The sequence below is a fragment of the Panthera uncia genome (assembly GCF_023721935.1).
Source record: "Panthera uncia isolate 11264 chromosome B3 unlocalized genomic scaffold, Puncia_PCG_1.0 HiC_scaffold_1, whole genome shotgun sequence".
NCBI lineage: Eukaryota > Metazoa > Chordata > Mammalia > Carnivora > Felidae > Panthera > Panthera uncia.
The window spans coordinates 24,143,624-24,162,135 of NW_026057582.1; the positions used below are offsets into that span (position 1 = coordinate 24,143,624).

Genomic DNA, 18,512 nt, shown 5'->3' on the forward strand with positions numbered 1-18,512 from the left:
GGATAGATAAATACTGGCAACTCAATCTTATAGTTTCTGATCCAAAAGATAGAGGGATGCTTCCTCTTCATTGATTCTATTGATCAAACTTCTGCCCATTCTTTTTCAGTCTCTTTTACTGGTTTCTCATCTCTCCAATCTCCAAATATGGGAATTCACTCCAGAAGGCTGTCCTTGAAAAATTTCTCTTCTGTAGCTACACTTTCTAGATAATCTCATCTGGTATCATAAATTTACATACCATCTATACTCACAAAGGTCTCCAGCCCAGACCTTTTCCCCTACACTTCAAACTTGTATATACAACTACTTACTTGACAGTTTTACTTGGCTATCTATATCTAACAGCCATTTCAAATGTAAGATGTTCAAAACCAAACTCCTGATCTCCCACAAATATGACTCTCTTGCAGTTTACCATCATAGTAAATAGCAACTCCATCCCTCTAATTTCTCAAACATAAACCCTCAGAGCCATCCGTGATTATTCTTTCATATTTCACATCAATTCTATTAAAATTTGTTCGTTCTACCTTCAAAATAGATCCAGATTCCAATCTCTTCTTGCCATCTCTACCACTACCTCCCTCCCTAAACCATCAGCATCTATTCCTGAATTATCACAAAAGCCACCCAACTGGTCTCCCTGTTTCCTTTCTTGCTTCTTGGAGTCCACTTTCAACACAGCAGTCATAATGATCTTCTTAAAACATAAATCAGATCATGTGTTTTCTCTGCTCAAAATTTCCAGTGTGATTTCCATATACTGCAAAGGAGTGATCTCCACGATACAATAAATGGAATAAAGGCAAGGTAGAAAAAAGTGTGTATGGTATCTACCATATGTCTAGGAAAGGAAAAGGAGCATACAAATATATATGTATTTGTGTCTATTTTTAAATGTAAAGATAAACCATAAAAAATTTTTAAACGTTATCTATAAGGAGAGGAAGGGAAAATGACAGAAGAGTCAGGGAAAGAACCTAGACTTCTCTAAATGTACCACCTTGGTAAATTTTGGCTTTGAAACGATGTAACTGTTTCACAAAACTTTTTTTTTTTTTAAGCAACTCCTAAGAATCCAAAGCAAAAAGAAATAAAACTATCAAGTTAGTGGCATAGTCCCACAGAGAGGAACTATTCCAAGTCTCTTACTTTCTTCCTTTCTTTTTTTAAAAAATCTCTACACCCAACATGTGACTAAGATTTACAATCCTGAGGTCAAGAGCCACATGCTCTACCAATTGAGCCAACCAGGCACACCCTGCCCCAAGTCACTTTAAAGCCGTGCAATTTGACTATACATGCCTAGAGAGATATACTCTAAGGGCAAAAAGAATTGAAAAAAAAATCAGAAACTATTAAGTTTCAATAAGTAATCATATTAGTACTGTTATTCTGAAACTATTTCATAAATACAGTAGGATGAAGCAATTATGTTAATTGATTATGTCATTGCCATTATTGCCAAATGTAATTATGTTAATGCCAATAGGTACCAAGATTTTCAGAAGAGATATGCATATAAAATCAAAGTTAAGCAAAATCTGTGAAATCCTAAGTTTGCCCCAGAAATATTAATATAAATGCATGATGCATTTTCTCAAAAAATATGTGTGTATGTCTAAATGTTTTAGTTTTGCCAATTAAAAAGTCTTACAAACAATAATCAACCCAGTAACCATGAATATTTGTAGCATCTAGATTGTCTTCTCTAAATATCACTTTCCTACTTAAAGGAGGGCTCCTTGGAGAAATGACTGATTCCAAGTCTGGGGCAGAAAAAGTACTAGATTAGCCTATAACATCTTGTCACACCAGAAATTGATTCATCCTGGGTAGGGGATGTTGCTGCTTCTGTTCAAAGTAGTGTGTTTGGTTCAGGAAAATTCAAAAAGCTGCACATTTACAGTGTATGCACCTCTCTGTATGTGTGCTATGCTGCAACTAAAAGATTGTATCTACTTTTTATCATGGAAAATGTCCAATATATGAGTATAACGAACATCCATTTCCCCATTATCCAGCTTGAACAGTGATCAAAAATGGCTATTCTCATTTCATCTGTACTCTACCCACTTCCCTTTCTCCAATATTTGTAAGCAGATTTCATTTATCCTATCAGTTCATCAAATATTATATTTAATCCATAATCTAAGTGAAACATATAAACTACCTAAAACACAAACATACATAGTATACAAAGGAAGTGTTGTAAAGGTAACTTAACCAAGGATCACACTATCTTCCCAGTAGAGTATTTTGGGGGCGGGGTGTGGAAAGAAAAGTTTCGGGTGTGAATGTTTTTAGAGCGTCCTAAAACTCTCCATTCGACGGTCCCACAATTTCCTATTGTTTTAAAACCCTGTCACCCTTTTATTTAACGTTGCTGTTCCCGGGATACTCTTGTATTTGGGATCCCTCCCTACATGGGGAATGAGACTGAGTGAGGAATAAAATAAAGCAGTTTAAAGGGCATCTCTCACCTTCGTTATTTTGCCTAGGGAACGCTGCCTCATGTCACAGTGTACATCTGCCTTTCTTAAATGAAGCCCTCATCCCGTTAATAACCAGTCGGTCTGGTTAGGACAGAACCAAAGCGTACTCTTGTCCAAAGAACTACAAATCCCAGAAGGCCTTTCGGCTGAGGCGCTTGCGTATCGCGTGCTTCTTCCTCTCCACTTCTCGTCAAGGGGAAAGACCCGCCCCGCGGTGCTGTCGCTCGCGCTGGAAGAAGCGGAAGAAGATGGCGCTCACCAGGTGGGTTGTTGATTGGGGTCCTCGATACGGAAGGGTCTGGGAGTACCCACCTTTTTCATTTCTCTGCCCACTGTCTCCGGGCGGTGACCTGGCTCAGGGCACAGAGCGACGTGGGCCGCGACCACGGCTAGGCCCTCTTGCCGGCCTCCGGGGCGACTAGGCCTCAGCGAAGCTGGGGTCTTTCCTGAGCGGTTTCCCGGGTTGAGTACCCCCCCGCCCCCACCCCGATTAGAGCCGAAAGCTTCGGCGTGGTGAATAGTTTTTCAGTCTCCGATGGCAAGGAGTCGCACGTGTTTTTCGCTTGAACATCTTGGGGATGTGGCGAGCTCTCCGTCCGGTCCGCGGCTTGCGCGGGCACGGTGGGAATGTGGAGAGCAGTAGCTTATTTGGGCGGAGTGAAGCGGCGGGAGGTGACTGCCCGGCTTAACGGTGGTGGGTCTGCCGAAGTCTCGTCTCTGTCCCGAAACAAGGATTCTTGAAAAAAGCGGGCCCGGTGCTGGACAAAGATTTTAAATTAGCTACTGTAGTGGCCGCTGCGTGCTAATAAGGCGTCGCTGCTCTGCACTATAACTTTGGACCTTAGAATTTCTTCCGTAGATAGAACCGCTTCAGATTTTTGCTGTTCCCGGTTGCCTTGGTAACCGCATATAAAGTGGTCCCCGCCTTTGAGAAAAATATGTTTAAGTGGGAGATTCCGAGGAGTTACGTAACTACTACTGGTGTGCGACCTTGCTGCCCCATCTAAGTGGAAAAACTTTCCATGCGAATGCAAGCAGGAAAAGTTGAGTTGTCTAAGTTCGTCGTAAAGAAAGTAATCATTTTAGGACATAAGCTTGAGTTCTCTAAACACATTTGATTCTCCTTCTATTTAATTTTCCTGGCTGATGAATCCTAAAAAAGTTTTAAGCAGAAAATTCTTGGGGGAATTAGGTTTGGGTTCCTTGCTTTATCCTGGCGGTTGTGTATATACAAAAGGAAATCTAACAGTCTTTTCAGGGAAGATGGGGGTACAAGGCATACAGATATGAAAGAAGTAAGGGCACACAAATGCTCGCTTGTGTAGTACTAACCTTAAGTGCAAAAAGAATGAGATGAAATGAGTTGAATGGACTGGGAGTTTTCTTTAGTAAATGTTACAAACAGCAGACTTGAGTGCACCTCCAGGTGGGAGGCACAGTGGCAAAGATTACTAGAGTTACGAGTAAAGGTTTTGTGGAAAAGCTGGAATTTGAAAAGGACACACAGGAAAAATAACATGTCGTGGGTATTGTGTGCTTAAAATTGCAGTGACAGGGTGCAGTCTTCAAATGACTAGTCTTGGGGACTACATAGTGTTCTGATTTTGTTGAGTTCTGACTAATTTGATTTTTAGAGGTGGTCTCAAGTTTCCAGGTGAAGTGTTATTTATCTCCAAGATCTACCAAGGATTCTTAACAGCAGAGACTTGACGGAACTGATATGTTATAGTCTTGGTGTCACCAGTTATTGTTACTAAAGACTGAAAGTCCTACTGATTAAGTTTTCTAAATTCAAGTATATTTAAGGTTATGTGTCTAATAACATCACTTGCATTTAGTATGCTTTATTTAGTAAAGGGGGAGGGTAGACTAAGTTGTCTCAACACTAGCACTGTTGACATTTTGGGCTGGATAATTCATTCTGGTATGGGGCTGTCCTGTGTATAGTAAGATGTTTAGCAATATCTTTGGCTTCCTCCCACTAGATGCCAGTGATACTACCCCCATTCTCTACCCCCAAGTCTTGACAATCTTAATGAATTGTATGTATCTAGGTATTATCATACGCCTGCATTGTAAATATTTTGCCCCCCAGTTGAGAACCACTGAAGTAGCCTTTCGGCCTGCATATGCAGCCCACTCTGTACCCCTTTCCCCTACCCTGCTACTGCAGGAGTGTGCCTCTTTGTAGGAATGTCATCCTTTACAAGGAACTGCAAATTTAAGACCCTCTGGAAGGCTAGAGTATGTTCAGACCCTAATCCAGGCCAGGTAACCTGTTTATTGGATTGTCTGAATTCTCCACTTTGACAGGCTGCCTGCCTTTTGATCGTTTTAGTGACCAGTTCCTCCAGCAGAAGGTAAAGAGAAGAGTAAAATAAGTAAATATTGTAGCTTCTTTGGAACTGTCTTTGTATGCCTTCTGTGTACTGGATATACATGGTATACTGAAAATAAGTATGGTAGAAACCCAAAACTTTTGGCTCCGTTCATCCATTCATCCATCCTTCAGTTAGTACATATTTGTTGAGGATCTACCATGTGCCAGGCACTATTCTAGTGCTGGTTTTACAGTATTAAATCAGTGTTGCAAACTCCTTATTTTCAAAGAGCTTACATTCTAGGAGAGATAGACTATATATGAGTAAACAAATCAATACAATTTCAGATAGGAATTACTAGAAATAAAAATGAAAGGACAAAGAGTGACTCAAAATGTGGAGTGGGGTCCTGTTTTGGACAAGGTGGTCAGAAAACAGCTGTGGAGAGGTATAAATGAGCAGACAAGAACGCTAAGAAGCAAGGACTAAAAGATCTAGGAGGGGTGTGTGGCTGGCCCACTTGGTACAGCTTGAGACTCTTGGTCTCAGGGTTGTAAGTTCAAGCCCCACATTGGGTGTGGAGATTACTTAAAAATAAAATCTTTAGGGGCACCTGGGTGGCTCAGTCGGTTAAGCGTCCGACTTCGGCTCAGGTCATGATCTCACAGTTCGTGAGTTCGAGCCCCGCATCGGGCTCTGTGCTGACAGCTTAGAGCCTGGAGCCTGCTTCAAATTCTATGTCTCCCTCTCTCTCTGCTCCTTCCCCGCTCATGCTCTGTCTCTCTCTCTCCTTCAAAAATAAATAAAAACATTAAAAAAAAATTTTTTAAACAAAATCTTTTAAAATGAATGAATGAATGAATGATCTAGGAAAGAGTTTTCCATAAAAGCACTACAGGAAAGAATGTTCTTAATAAATGGAGCATTTTATGGTAGATGGAATAGCAAATGTAAAGATCTTGAGATGGCAAAAGGAAAGGCAATAAGATTGTAGTGACATAAAGATGGTGAGTGCAAAGGGCAGAGTGAATTTAGTTCTGAAAACATATAAGTAGCCCTCGCTGTGAGCTGGACAGTGCCTAGAGAGTTAGGGATGAAACGAAGCAGAAGCCATGATTCCTGCAAGTTGCTCAGTCTGGCGAGAGAAAGAGGTAAATGAGTAGATGATTGTGATACAGTAAGATAAATGTTATAGTAGTGGCACACAGAGTGTCTTGTGGGAGCATGGGTGGGGCGCAACTGATCCAAATTGGTGGAATCACGGAATGGCTCCGCATAATCAAGTATGTATGGAACAATATGCATTGATGAGTATTTAGACACTGTGCCAAGGGGGTCATAGATTTTCACATTTACTACTTAGAGCAACTCTGTGACGTAGGTGGTCTTTTGATCTGTCATTACAGATGAGAAAACAGAGGTTCAGAGAGATAAGTAACTTATCTGGGTTACTACCTGGCATAGGTTGGATTTGAACTCTGAGCTCTTAGCTGTCACACTCCTGACATTCTGGACTGGATTAGAACCCTCTGATGTATACCGTCATAGCACTGTACACTTTTCCTTCATCGTTTGATACAATTTGTAATTAGGGAATTGTGTAAGCATTTGATTGTCTCTCCTCCGCAAGGCTGTAACCTCTCTCTTATAGTCTCATTGCTTACATAGCACAGTACCTGCACCCAAGTGATCAATAAATATTTTGAATAAATAAGTTCTGCTTATCCAAATATGCTTAGTCGCCAAGAATCACAAAGGAACCCTAACTTTTCCATTAAACATATCAATTTACTGGAATCTTTCTGTGATACTTTGGGGTATCTCTATAATAACATTTATCATACTTGAAAGTTGTTAAGAATAGCTTGGTAAAAAGGCTGCTGTGATTAAAGAATGACAAACTACGTCTTTAGAATTTCTCCTTTGAATCTTTGACCTCTCAAGTTTTAAATTGCATTCTAAATTAGATACCTTTGGGAAAACACACTCATATATGCAACTTGTGTTTTCTTTCTTTTATGCACCTCTTTGTTACATTCAGTGCTAATCCTTATTATTTTTTTTGTTGTCGTTGACATTAAAATAGTTAAAAGTAAGAAGAATAAGAGTAAAGTAGTTAAAAATAAGGAGTATAAAAGTAGTAAAGGCACTAAGACACCATATACTGGACAGTTGGCCCCTGGGTAATTGAGAATGTTTTCTTGCTTGTTACAAGAAAAGAAATGTGGAAGCATAACCACTGAGTAGTTTATTATATGAAATATCTGTTAGTTTTTTATTATGGGCATCATTTGCCTGCATCTTAGTCAAATGTTTTTACTGTATGTCTCTGAGCGTTTATTTCTTTCCAGGCAAAGTAAAATGACTGATATTAAATACTGCCATGAATCATTGAAATGTTTGCTTTTTTGCTTAAGGGAAAAAGTATTATGGTAAAATAGTCTCTGATGGCCAAATTACAATGATCAAATGTAGGAGTTTTTTTTTAATCTGACTTTTATTATCTTTGCTTATAGCTTTTTACCTGCACCTACTCAGCTATCTCAGGACCAGCTTGAGGCTGAAGAAAAGGCAAGATCTCAGAGATCACGACAGACCTCACTGGTCTCCTCCCGAAGAGAACCTCCTCCATACGGGTACCGGAAAGGCTGGATACCTCGGTTATTAGAGGTAAATAATTGTGTTAACGTTTATTATAATACCCTTGTAAAATACCCTAGAACCTCTGCACATGAATGCCAATATGCTAGAAATCCTGGTCGTGAGTTCCTAAGACATATACTCCTTTTAGAGGATTGATCTTTTTCTTCTGGCTTATTACCACTTCTTTGTGATCATAAGAGAATTGTACCTGTTTATGTCTCTTCTTATGTCCAACTATTAAACATGTACAAAAGAAATTAGCATACTCTCTATAAATCCAGGGATTACTGCATATAGAAAATAATGGGAAAGTAAGGAGAAAATGAAAAGAAGAGTTCATGTTCGGGTGCCTTTCCCTCCCTTCTCCCCACATACACAATGCCACGTAACCCTGAAGAGACAGCCTTCCTCCAGAGAAAACTCCAGCAGCATTTCTATTTCTGATTTCCTTCTTGTCAAGTATATTGGAAAGAGCATGGGCGAGAAGTTTAACAGAATAAGTGAAAATAAGTGTTTTTGCATCATAGCTATGCTGCTTACTATTTGTGTGACACTGGGCAGATTCTGCCCCTCTTTATCAGTTTTCTTGTCTTCAATTTGAGAATATTAATATATGTCTAATATACATATTAGATAAATATTTTAGAAGGTATAAAAGAATTTGATGGTTGATTTGGAGGCAGTGAGGGAGAAAGAAGACTCTGAAATGATCTTTTTATATTTCTAGCTTATTTCCAAAAAACAAACTTCTTTGGTAGTACCTATCTTCCTAATTACTCTGTATCCTTTAGAGCAGATCAATACATACTCTTTTCCCTAATTCCAGGGTAGTCTTCCCATGCTTGACCACCTTTTTCATCTAGGGAGAAAAGCAAACATTTGAGACAACTATTTTGCCTCCCCAAGACTACTTCCTCTTTGATCAAGCCTTTTTCTTCTCTGTCTCTCAGTATTCATTCTGACTCCTGCAAATTTCTCTCTTCCACTTCCCAAGGAATGTGCCTACCCTATTAAAAATCTTTGTGCCTATACCATTCATGTTTGTACACAATTATTTTCATTTTATCACTCTGTTACATTCTGTCCTTTTATGGTTGTGATTTTTACCTTACAAATGTGAAGGGATTGTGCCCTCAACTTTTTTTCGTATGCCTCCAAGTGCAGATCATGGTGAACTAAGTATTCATTGGACTGAAATTTGTTGTTGTCTCTATTCTCAGCCTCTCCCATGCTTGGCATTCCCCCTGCCTACCAGAACACTCGATAGAGCCTAAAAGACAAACTTCCAACTAGATCATGTCTTTTAAAAAGTTTCCTTGTTTTTTTCCCTTAGCTGTCCTCTAGTCCTTATTAATTCTAATGTGTGAAAGCCAGTCTTACTAAAATTACTAAGGGTTTTTTGTTGTTACTTTTGTTTTCACTGATAGTGTAATTTGTGAGATGTGGGGCAAAAGAAGATTATCAAAGGGGCTGGAATGCCCTCTTATCTGGGGCAAAAAGGTAGTGATTGACATTATCTGATAGAAGGATAATGTGTCCCTTGAGGGATTATAGATATTCTTCGTTTGCCTCTCAATAGATTACAGAGTGGGGGTAGCAGACATCATTTTACATACAACAGAAACCTCATCCAAAGATTAGGCTTCCATTTTAGCATTATGACATTCAGGTACTTTTTAAAATCTTACTTGACTAAAGGTTTCATACATCTTGGCAGAACAGAACAGTTTATTTGAAAATCAAACCAAAATGGCCAGCCAGTCTGGAAAGACTGTGAATGCTTCTTGAGGGGAGTGAACGTTCTGTGGAGAAAGCATTTTGTTCTAGTGTTCAGAGTAAAAGCTATGATTTTCTGGCAAGCCTAATGACCGCATAATGCCACATCCACAGTCTGAAGTACTTATTATAGTTGAAGAACCCCAGCAGATCTGAGCATATGTCAGATTGATGTCCTGGCTACAGGTAGCACCTTTCTTGGGAATATTTTAACTATTTTCTGCCGAATTCATAAGAAATGTCTCCCTCAGCTTTATTGTTTGTTTTTAGAAATGTCAAAATTTTCTTTAGCAAGTCAGTATATTGTATCTAGGAAATCACATATCCAGGATCTAATGGAATATTTCTTGAAGGAGGAGGTCTTATAAAAGTAGTTATTTACATAAAATTTTTCATCAAACCCCCTCTAAATGATTAATTTTAATGTTTTTTCCTATCATTTTTTAGTAGTATTGATTTGCCCTTTTTAGAGCTAAAAAGGAAAGAATTTTAGTTCAGTAGAAAATACAGTTTTTTGGAGTCAAAAGATCTGAGTTCAAGTCCTGCCTATGCAGGACACCTTGGGAAAATCACTTAATGTTGCTAAACTTGAATTTTTTCCATATGAAAGTATGATTGTTGAAATACAGGAATTAAATGAGTGTGGATTGTTGAGTGTACAATATAATTCCTAAGCAAATATTACTAAGTTTAACAAAGCTATTTAAAAATTGTATTTAACATGCATATGTTTATTTGACCATCTACCTTTTTTGTAATGTTAAACTTCATCAACAGATGTTACTTAGCTTGTGCTACTTGAGAAGTCTTAGTCTTCTAAGTAATTGCATATCATCACCATTAGAAATGTGGTGAACTCATTTCTAGAGCCTTCCTTTCTATTTATTTGCTTCTCCTGGAACATGAATAAATATGTTATTAAAATCTGGTTCCGAGAAAAAATTCTTTACATTTCTGCCCTGTTATACCTTGACCTTTGCCTCACTAAGAACATTATGTATGCTAAAACTAAAAATCTTTTCTTTGTCCTAAACGTTCTACTTAATTTCATCCTGTCATGTATATAAAAATCTTTGCCATGGTCTAGAAGCCCTTTCATGATCTGGTGTTTGTCTGCCCGTGCAAGGTTATCACCTATGTGTCTGCTCCTCTGTCCCGGTAAGCTCCAGCCTCACTGGACACTTGTTTCCAAGGACATCCCAAGCTTGTTCTTATAGCAGTACCTTCATGCTACTTGCTTTACCTAAAAAATGCTTCCCTCAGATCTTCTCATACCTGATTTCTCATTATTTAGCTTTAACTCACATTACCTCTTCACAAAGGCTGTCCTAGCCTCAGTATCAAAAGTAGACTTTCTAGGGCACTTGGGTGGGTCGGTCAGTTAAGTGTCTGACTCTTGATTTCAGCTCAGATCATGATCTCACAGTTCATGATTCGAGCCCTGCATAGTAGTGCTCTGTGTTGACAGGGCAGAGCCTGCTTGGGATTCTCTCTCCTCTCTCAAAAATAAATCAATAAGCTTAAAAAAAAAAAAAGGAAAGTAGATTTTCTTTGTAGTCCCATTATATTTTCAAGGCATTTATTACAAGCCAAAGATTAGGCTTTTTACATCTTTGCCCACTGGAATGTACACTGTACAAGACCAGCGACCTCTGTTTCTTTACTGCTGTATCTCTTAGCATCTACTATAACAAGGGCTCAATAATTATTTGATGAATGAATGAATATATCTTGAACCTCAAATTATTAAGTATTCTTTTTATTTCTTTCCTTTTTAATATGTAGGATTTTGGAGATGGCGGTGCTTTTCCAGAGATCCATGTGGCCCAGTATCCACTGGATATGGGACGAAAGAAAAAAATGTCAAATGCGCTGGCCATTCAGGTGGATGCTGAAGGAAAAATTAAATATGATGCAATTGCTCGGCAGGGACAGTCAAAAGACAAGGTAATCCTCTCGTTGATTTTTCCCTCTATTGATAAATACGTATCTGGCCATTTAGCTTTGTTAAAAGTAGCAATGAGTAGCAGTTAGTACTTAGGCTAACTGAAAATATGACTTCATGATTATATGAACAGTGTATTATGACTTCATAACAGCAATGACTTTTTCATTTCAAATCTCCCAAATTGATGATAGCTTATATATACTTAGAGTTTTCACTTATTTGTTTAGCATTTTAAAAACAATTTGAGGGTGCCTGGGTGGCTTAGTCGGTTAGGCCTCCAACTTTGGCTCAGGTCATGCTCTCATAGTTCATGGGTTCAAGTCCCATGTCTGGCTCTGTGCTCACAGTCAGAGACTGGAGCCTGCTTTAGATTCTGTGTCTCCCTCTCCCCTGCTCATGCCCTCCCTCTCTCACTCGCTTGCTCACTCTCTCCCTCTCTCTCTCAAAAAATAAACATTAAAAAATAAATAAAAGCAATTTGAAATTGTTAAATTTTGTTTTAAGTTCTTTTATAGTACTAACATTTTTTAAATGCTAGAAAATTGCTAAAAATCTATAATTCTAGCACCCTAAAACACAAAAAATCAAAATTTAGATTTGTTTATAGTCTTCTAATTCTGTCTCATATACTTAAAAAGTACTTACATAGATATTTAATTATTTTAATAATTCACTTGAATGTAATGAATTAAACTTTTTTCTCCCTAAGTATAAAACTGGCACTTGCTGTCCATATTTTTGATGGCCTGCTTACAGGTAATCCAAAGACCAAAAATAAAATTTACTTAAAATAATCTCCTCACAGAGCAGCTACGCTCAGAGCCAAGGAACTGTTTTTAAGAGAAGACCTAGTTTTTTCCCTCGTAAATAAGTACTCCACACATAGGTAAAGATCTCTTTAGAATTGAAGATGTTGCGAAAAATAGTTGAGGGCCTTCAGTACTTGTCCTTTGCCTCTTTCTCTTCCCTAAATGTTTTCATTTTACCCTCTAAAATTGCAGTAATGACCCCATCCTCTACTTCTGCATCATGGGTGCTGGGTTCTTGGGGAAAACAGTTACCCAGTCATGCAAATCTATGTCTCAGGTTTAGACTGCGCTCCCTTGGTGTTCCTCCAAGCTTTAACTCCTACTCCTCTCCGTCCCCTGTCAGCTTACAGGTGACATCTGTTTGCACATAACGACTAGTGGAAGAAAATTGTCTGCTTTCTTTATCCTGCACTTGGCTTTGTGTCTTGACTTTTCCTTTTGTCTCTATGAGAAATGTCTTCGGTCTAAACCTAATCTTGCCAGGTGTGCTGTAGCGTATCCTGGATTTCATTCCTCCCCCTCTCCTTTACAGCCTCGCTTTTTCTTTACTCTTCTCAACCATGACTTCCACCTCCCCTTCTTCTACTGGCTCCTTTCTGTTAGCTTTTAAATATGCTTGCTTTTATCATCTTTTGAAAGAAAAGTTTTTCCCTGACTACCCTGAAGGCTCCCTCTAGCTACCACCAAATTTTCACCTAGTTTTCTCCATTTTCCTTCAAGCTTTTTGCTTGTTGTTATCTGTTCTACTTCTTCACTTCCCTTTCATTCTTCATTTCACTGTAATACAACCTCACCTTAACCAGTCTGTGGAGATAAACTCTGGCAAAGATCTCTAAGGCTTTTCTCACAACACCATCTCTTTGACTAATCTAATTTATTCCCTTGGCTAAAATTGCCACTCATGTTGATGACTGTTAGATCTATGTCTCCAGCCGAGTTTTCTTCCCTGAGCTGTAGGTCCTTATATCTTACTATCCGCAAGGACAGCTCTATTAGATTTCCTCAAAACATCACTCATCAAATCCAAACCTAAATTCATAATTATCCACTTAATCTACCTTCTCTATTCTCTAACTCAGTGATTGGCAGTGATATCTTCCTGAATGACTATGCTAAAAGCCTGGGAGTTATTTTTCCCCCCACTATTTTGTTGATTTAAAAAAGATACACTAATAATAAATTCTTATGGTAGAAGATATCAACAGTACATAAGTATGTATGTAGTGCCTACTCATAGGTAAGTACCACTACTATAATAATACGTATCTTTCCAGACCTTTGTTATGGATTTAGATATTGATGTATATATATATTCCCACTTTAATACACACACACACACACACACACACACACATCTTTTTTTACATGAATGAGATTTTAATATTCATAACTTTCATAGCTTTTTTTAATTTAGTATGTTTTGAAGGTTTTTATTAGTATATATAGGTCTGCTTTATTTTTTAAAAATCTATATAGAATTCCAGGTGTGTTTGTGCCCTGAGTTTTTTTTAAGCATTTTTTAGTTTTCAGATTTCAATTTTTTAGTTTTCAGAGAGTACTTTATTCAAGGTCCATATACATATACCTTTTTGCACATGAATATTTGCGTAAAATAAATACTTATGTGAACTTACTGAGTCAAAGGTTATTCAAATGTGAGATGTGACACATAATGCTATAGTTCTCTAAAAAGCCTTTGCTGAGCAGTCATTCCATTCTTTTGTGTTTCCTTCAGGCCTTCCAACTGTTAGTCATTGTGATTTATCTTCTTCCTTAACACTTCTCAAGTATATGCCCTTCTCTGCTACTTAGTTCAGGCCCTTATCACTTCTTGCTTTATTTACCGCAGCAGAGTCTGAAACCACCTCCTTTGCATTTGTTTTGCCTGTTTAGAAAAACAAACTCATCCTTGTTTATATGTTTAGCTTTCTCTCTCTCCCCCCAGTATACACACACAAGTGTGCACACTTAAAATGTTTCCATAGGGGCGCCTGGGTGGCTCGGTTGAGCGTCCAACTTCAGCTCAGGTCACGATCTCACCGTCCGTGAGTTCGAGCCCCGCGTTGGGCTCTGGGCTGATGGCTCAGAGCCTGGAGCCTGTTTCAGATTCTGTGTCTCCCTCTCTCTCTCTGACCGTCTCCCGTTCATGCTCTGTCTCTCTCTGTCTCAAAAATAAATAAACGTTAAAAAAAAAAAAAAAAAATGTTTCCATAGCCTTTAGGGTAAGAACCAGCCAAGCTCCTTATGGTATACTTGGTCCCTTCCTTATCTTTCTAGCCTAGCCTCAACTTTCATGACCAGAAAAGTTAAATCCAAAAGTAAACAGTCCAGTTTTAGCCATTCTTTTTATTTTCAGTACAAAATAATCGCCACTGTTATGTGGTTGTTAAGAAAAAATTTTCAGGGCACCCAGCTGGCTCAGTCAGTGGAGCATGCGACTCATGATCTCAGGGTTGTGAGTTTGAGCCCCCACGTTGGGTGTAGAGATGACTTAAAAATAATAAAAAGTCTTTAAAAAAGGAAAAAAGAAGAAGAAACTTGCAGACATTTTCTGTAAAGATCTGCCACAAGGAATTCTTGCAGCTCCCCTAATATGGCACATTCTCTCTTACCCTGGGAACTTCCCATGGATGTCCTCCTGTGTGTGGGAAAGCTCTCCCCCCTATTCTTTGACTAAATTCTGTTGCTTTTTTTTTTCTTAATGTTTATTTATTTTTGAGAGAGAAAGAGAGCACAAGCAGGGGAGAGGCAGAGAGAGAGGGGCACAGGATTTAAAGCGGGCTCTGTGCTGAGAGCAGAGAACCTGTTGTGGGCCTCAGACTAACGAACTGTGAGATCATGACGTGAGCTGAACTTGGATGTTTAACCGACTGAGCCACCCAGCTGTCCCTAAATTCTGTTGCTTTCAAATCACAGCTCACTCTTCATTGTTTCGGAAAACTCTTCCTAATCTTCCCTGACCAGATGGGGTATCCTTCCTTCCTCTTCCCTGTTTATCTTAGCAGTCATCACATTTTGTTCTATTTATCAGTTCACTACTATCTATGTCATTTGACTATAAGCTCTTTGAGGACAGAGATTATATCTTTAGATTTCCTCCTTGGCACCTAATTTAGTGCCTGACAGCTTGACACACAGACTTTCATCAGCGATTTGTTTGAGGAGTGATAGCAGTTTTCATTGAATAACAGAAAACCACTTCTCCTGAGCCAGTAGGGAAGCATAGTCCACTCCTGCAAAAGGAAAAACAGGTCCCTATACAACAGGACATATACTGGAAATATGCCCTGTGCTGTGGAGGCCTTCACTAGGCTTCACTTGCCTTTGTTTTGGTACATCTCTCCTTCTTTGGAATAGTCATTATTCTTTATTGGTACATGCTGCCTTTCCTCTCTCATTGGTTAGGAAAAAGAACACTTTAGGACAACAGTTTGGCATTGGCAGGTTGACTAATTTTGAATGACACACAGTTGTAGCCCATTTTGCATTAAATTTCAAGACTGGAAACCAACAGTTTTCTCTCACGTCTAGGAAGTGTCTGAAAGTTTTTTCTTTCTCTAAGAACCATGTATACTGGTGATTATTTTGTTTTGAAAGTAGAGTGGAGGGAGTGCCTGGGTGGCTCAGTCAGTTAAGTGTCTGACTTCTGCTCAGGTCATGTTCTCACGGTTTGTGGGTTTGAGCCCCGCATCAGGCTCTGTGCTGACAGTTCTGAGCCTGGAGCCTGCTTCGGATTCTGTGTCTCCTCCTCTGTCTCTGCCCCTCCCCCGCAAAAAATAAATAAAACATTAAAAAAAGAAAAAGAAAGTAGAGTAGAAATGTTATAACTATTTATTTTTAGATTTCAGTATTCTGGCCAAATAAGGTCTCTAAAGTAATGTTTCTTTATACACTGAAAGCATTACATGTTTGTCTATAATGCAACCACTAGGAATGAATCCAAAACTAGTAGTTTATAGAGGCACCACTCAGAGGTTCATACTAACCCTGACCCTAATGGAGGAAGCTATGCATGTGTAGGGGCAGGATGTATATAGGAAATCTCTGTGTCTTACTCTTAATTTTGCTGTGAACCTGAAACTACTCTAAAAACATAATGTCTCTGAACACATACACATCTGTGTGTGTACATGCATACACAGAATGAAGATTTTTTAAAAAATGAGCAGGGTACCGAATGAATTGAGAAGAAAGATAGTGAACAGAGTGAGTACTTGGACTGTTCTCATACTGTTTCTGGTGAATGTATTTCCTTGCTGGACGTTATGCCCTGGAATATACACTTGAATTTCTTACACAAATTTAATAAATAAGTATTTTAATTTTTTAAAAAGTGGATGGATTAATGCACGAAGTTTTTGAATGCATTTAATTCAACATTAACTGAGTACACGTTGGCAAATGCGTTTGGAAGAGAGGACACTTGATTGTTCGGGACCGTCTTGTGCGTTGTATAATGTTTAATTTAACTGCCACTACCTATTAAATACCTGTAGAGCCTTGGGGGTGGCAGCAGTGCCCTGTTTTAAAACCACTGATTTTCCAGTTTTAGAAGTAGGAATTGGCTGCTAAATGTACAAAATGGGTCTTTAAAAATTCATTATCATTCAGGAGGCTTGATTTTCAGAGTCTTTGACATAGGACGAAAATAGTTTATTGGATTATTGAATTTGCATTACAGTGTAAAGATTTCTGATTTATATCAGCGGGATCTGGTTTTCTTCAGAAACCAGAAAGTTATCACTGAAATATTAATAGTGAAAGGTCAAGAATGGTAAATGCTAGCTCTAGGTATAAGAGATTAAGAAAAAGGCAAGATTTCAAGGGATAAGTCTAGGCCCTAGATCTCTCTACATGTAAAATAAATACTGTATTGACAAGACTTACAGTAATACAAAATTGGAGGGAAAAAAATTTTCTTGAATTAAATTTTGATGGAACTAAAATGTTCTTTTTTTTCCAATTGTGATTTGAGTGGTACATCAATAAAAAGCCTTGGTGTTTACATTTTTCCTTCTGAAATATTTGCATAGCAAATGTTACATATATGATATTACCTAAAAGAATGCCTTCAACATTTTCCCCCCAAACAAATAACTCCCAGCAACTTTAAACTGACCCCAAGATAAATCATATATTACCTTGTTCATGATTTCACAAACTAGCTAAGCCTAAAGATAGTGTTTTCTTTCTGCCTTCAAAATGGTGAGTATGTTGACAGATTTATCCAGTCAGGTCAATCTGGTCCTTTGCCAGTTTTCAGTAATAAAAAAAAAGTTTCACAGATGATTTATTGCTTTATCTTGTTCACAGAGCCCATTTGTGCTCTTCTTACCTTCTGGAGTATATTGTATTTTTCAGATAACCCTCCCCAGCCCCTTTGCCTCCTGGGATATTCTGAGTTTCTTCAGCACATTTGGTTCTCGGGCAATAAAAATTTGAGGTTTTATAGTTAATTACCATGGAGGAATCTTGCTCTTCAGATGTCCTTCACTCAGCTTTGTGAGATGCTAGAATCTTATTGATGCTCATTTAAAGGGTTATTAACTTTGGAATACCCAAATAAGAAGCAGCAAATGGCTCTTGTATGCTAAATTAGTATTGAGACTTTATGTTGAGCTTATATGACTACCAGGGAGCCATTTACTTAGAATCCTTTCCTGTAATGATTGCTGTGTAAAAGTAATTAACTCTTCATAGTCTAGATACTATTTTCTAGAGTATTGATATGTAATTTTAAACTCAAGTGGCATAGATGTTTCCATCTTGAAAAGAAATAAGATTTTTAAGGTCATTACTAGCTGTGTGATGTTAATGTATGGAGCCTTACTCTTCTCCCCAGAGTGAGCTTTAGGTCCCTTCCAAATGAACACTGAGAGGATGGTGACACTACAGCTCACATATCAGTGGTTATGTTTTGTGGTAAACGATCTATACTTTTCTTGCCTGATCCTTTGTCTCATTCCTGAGAAAAACAAGCTGAAGGATTAGTCTATAGTCATGAGATAGTTTTTTCTGGGAAATCCACAGCTTATATAAAACATTCCTCATCAATAATATAGGTGTAATCATTGTGCATATGCATACCTCAGGGTTGATACACAAATTCAATTATATATATAAAGCTAAAGAATAGTGGCACAAAATAAGTGCTTAATAAATTTCAGCTATTATTATTAATAGAATACATGACAAAATGGAAAATAATTTCATACTGTGAGCAATGCTTTGAAGACAGTAAACAGTGCTGTGACACTAAGTGATGGGATGAGGAGGGGTTGCTGCTTAGGGTAGTCAGGGGAGGACTCATAAGTATAGTCATGACCTTTGAACTGAGACTCAGAGGTTGAGAACTCATGTGAAGAACTAAGAACAACACTATTTAAGGCCCAGAATTTGGGAATGGCATGTTGTGTTTAAAACAAACAAACAAAAAAAACAAAGAGCTGATGTGATTGAAGCATAATAAATGAGGAAGCAAGAGGTATGGGGGAGATTAAAGGTGTAGGCAAAGCCA

At 38.2% G+C, this 18,512-nt stretch overlaps 1 protein-coding gene across 1 annotated transcript in view; it reads left to right on the forward strand.

Moving 5' to 3' along the window:
- Window positions 1-2,662: 2,662 nt before the first annotated feature.
- Window positions 2,663-18,512, forward strand: part of SNW1 (SNW domain containing 1) — a 32,590-nt gene continuing 16,740 nt past the window's right edge. Inside the window, exons 1-3 of the mRNA XM_049612409.1 lie at window positions 2,663-2,760; window positions 7,336-7,489; window positions 11,024-11,185. Of these exons, the coding sequence (XP_049468366.1) occupies window positions 2,747-2,760; window positions 7,336-7,489; window positions 11,024-11,185 (330 nt within the window). The 5' untranslated portion in view covers window positions 2,663-2,746. The remainder of the gene's footprint in view (window positions 2,761-7,335; window positions 7,490-11,023; window positions 11,186-18,512) is intronic.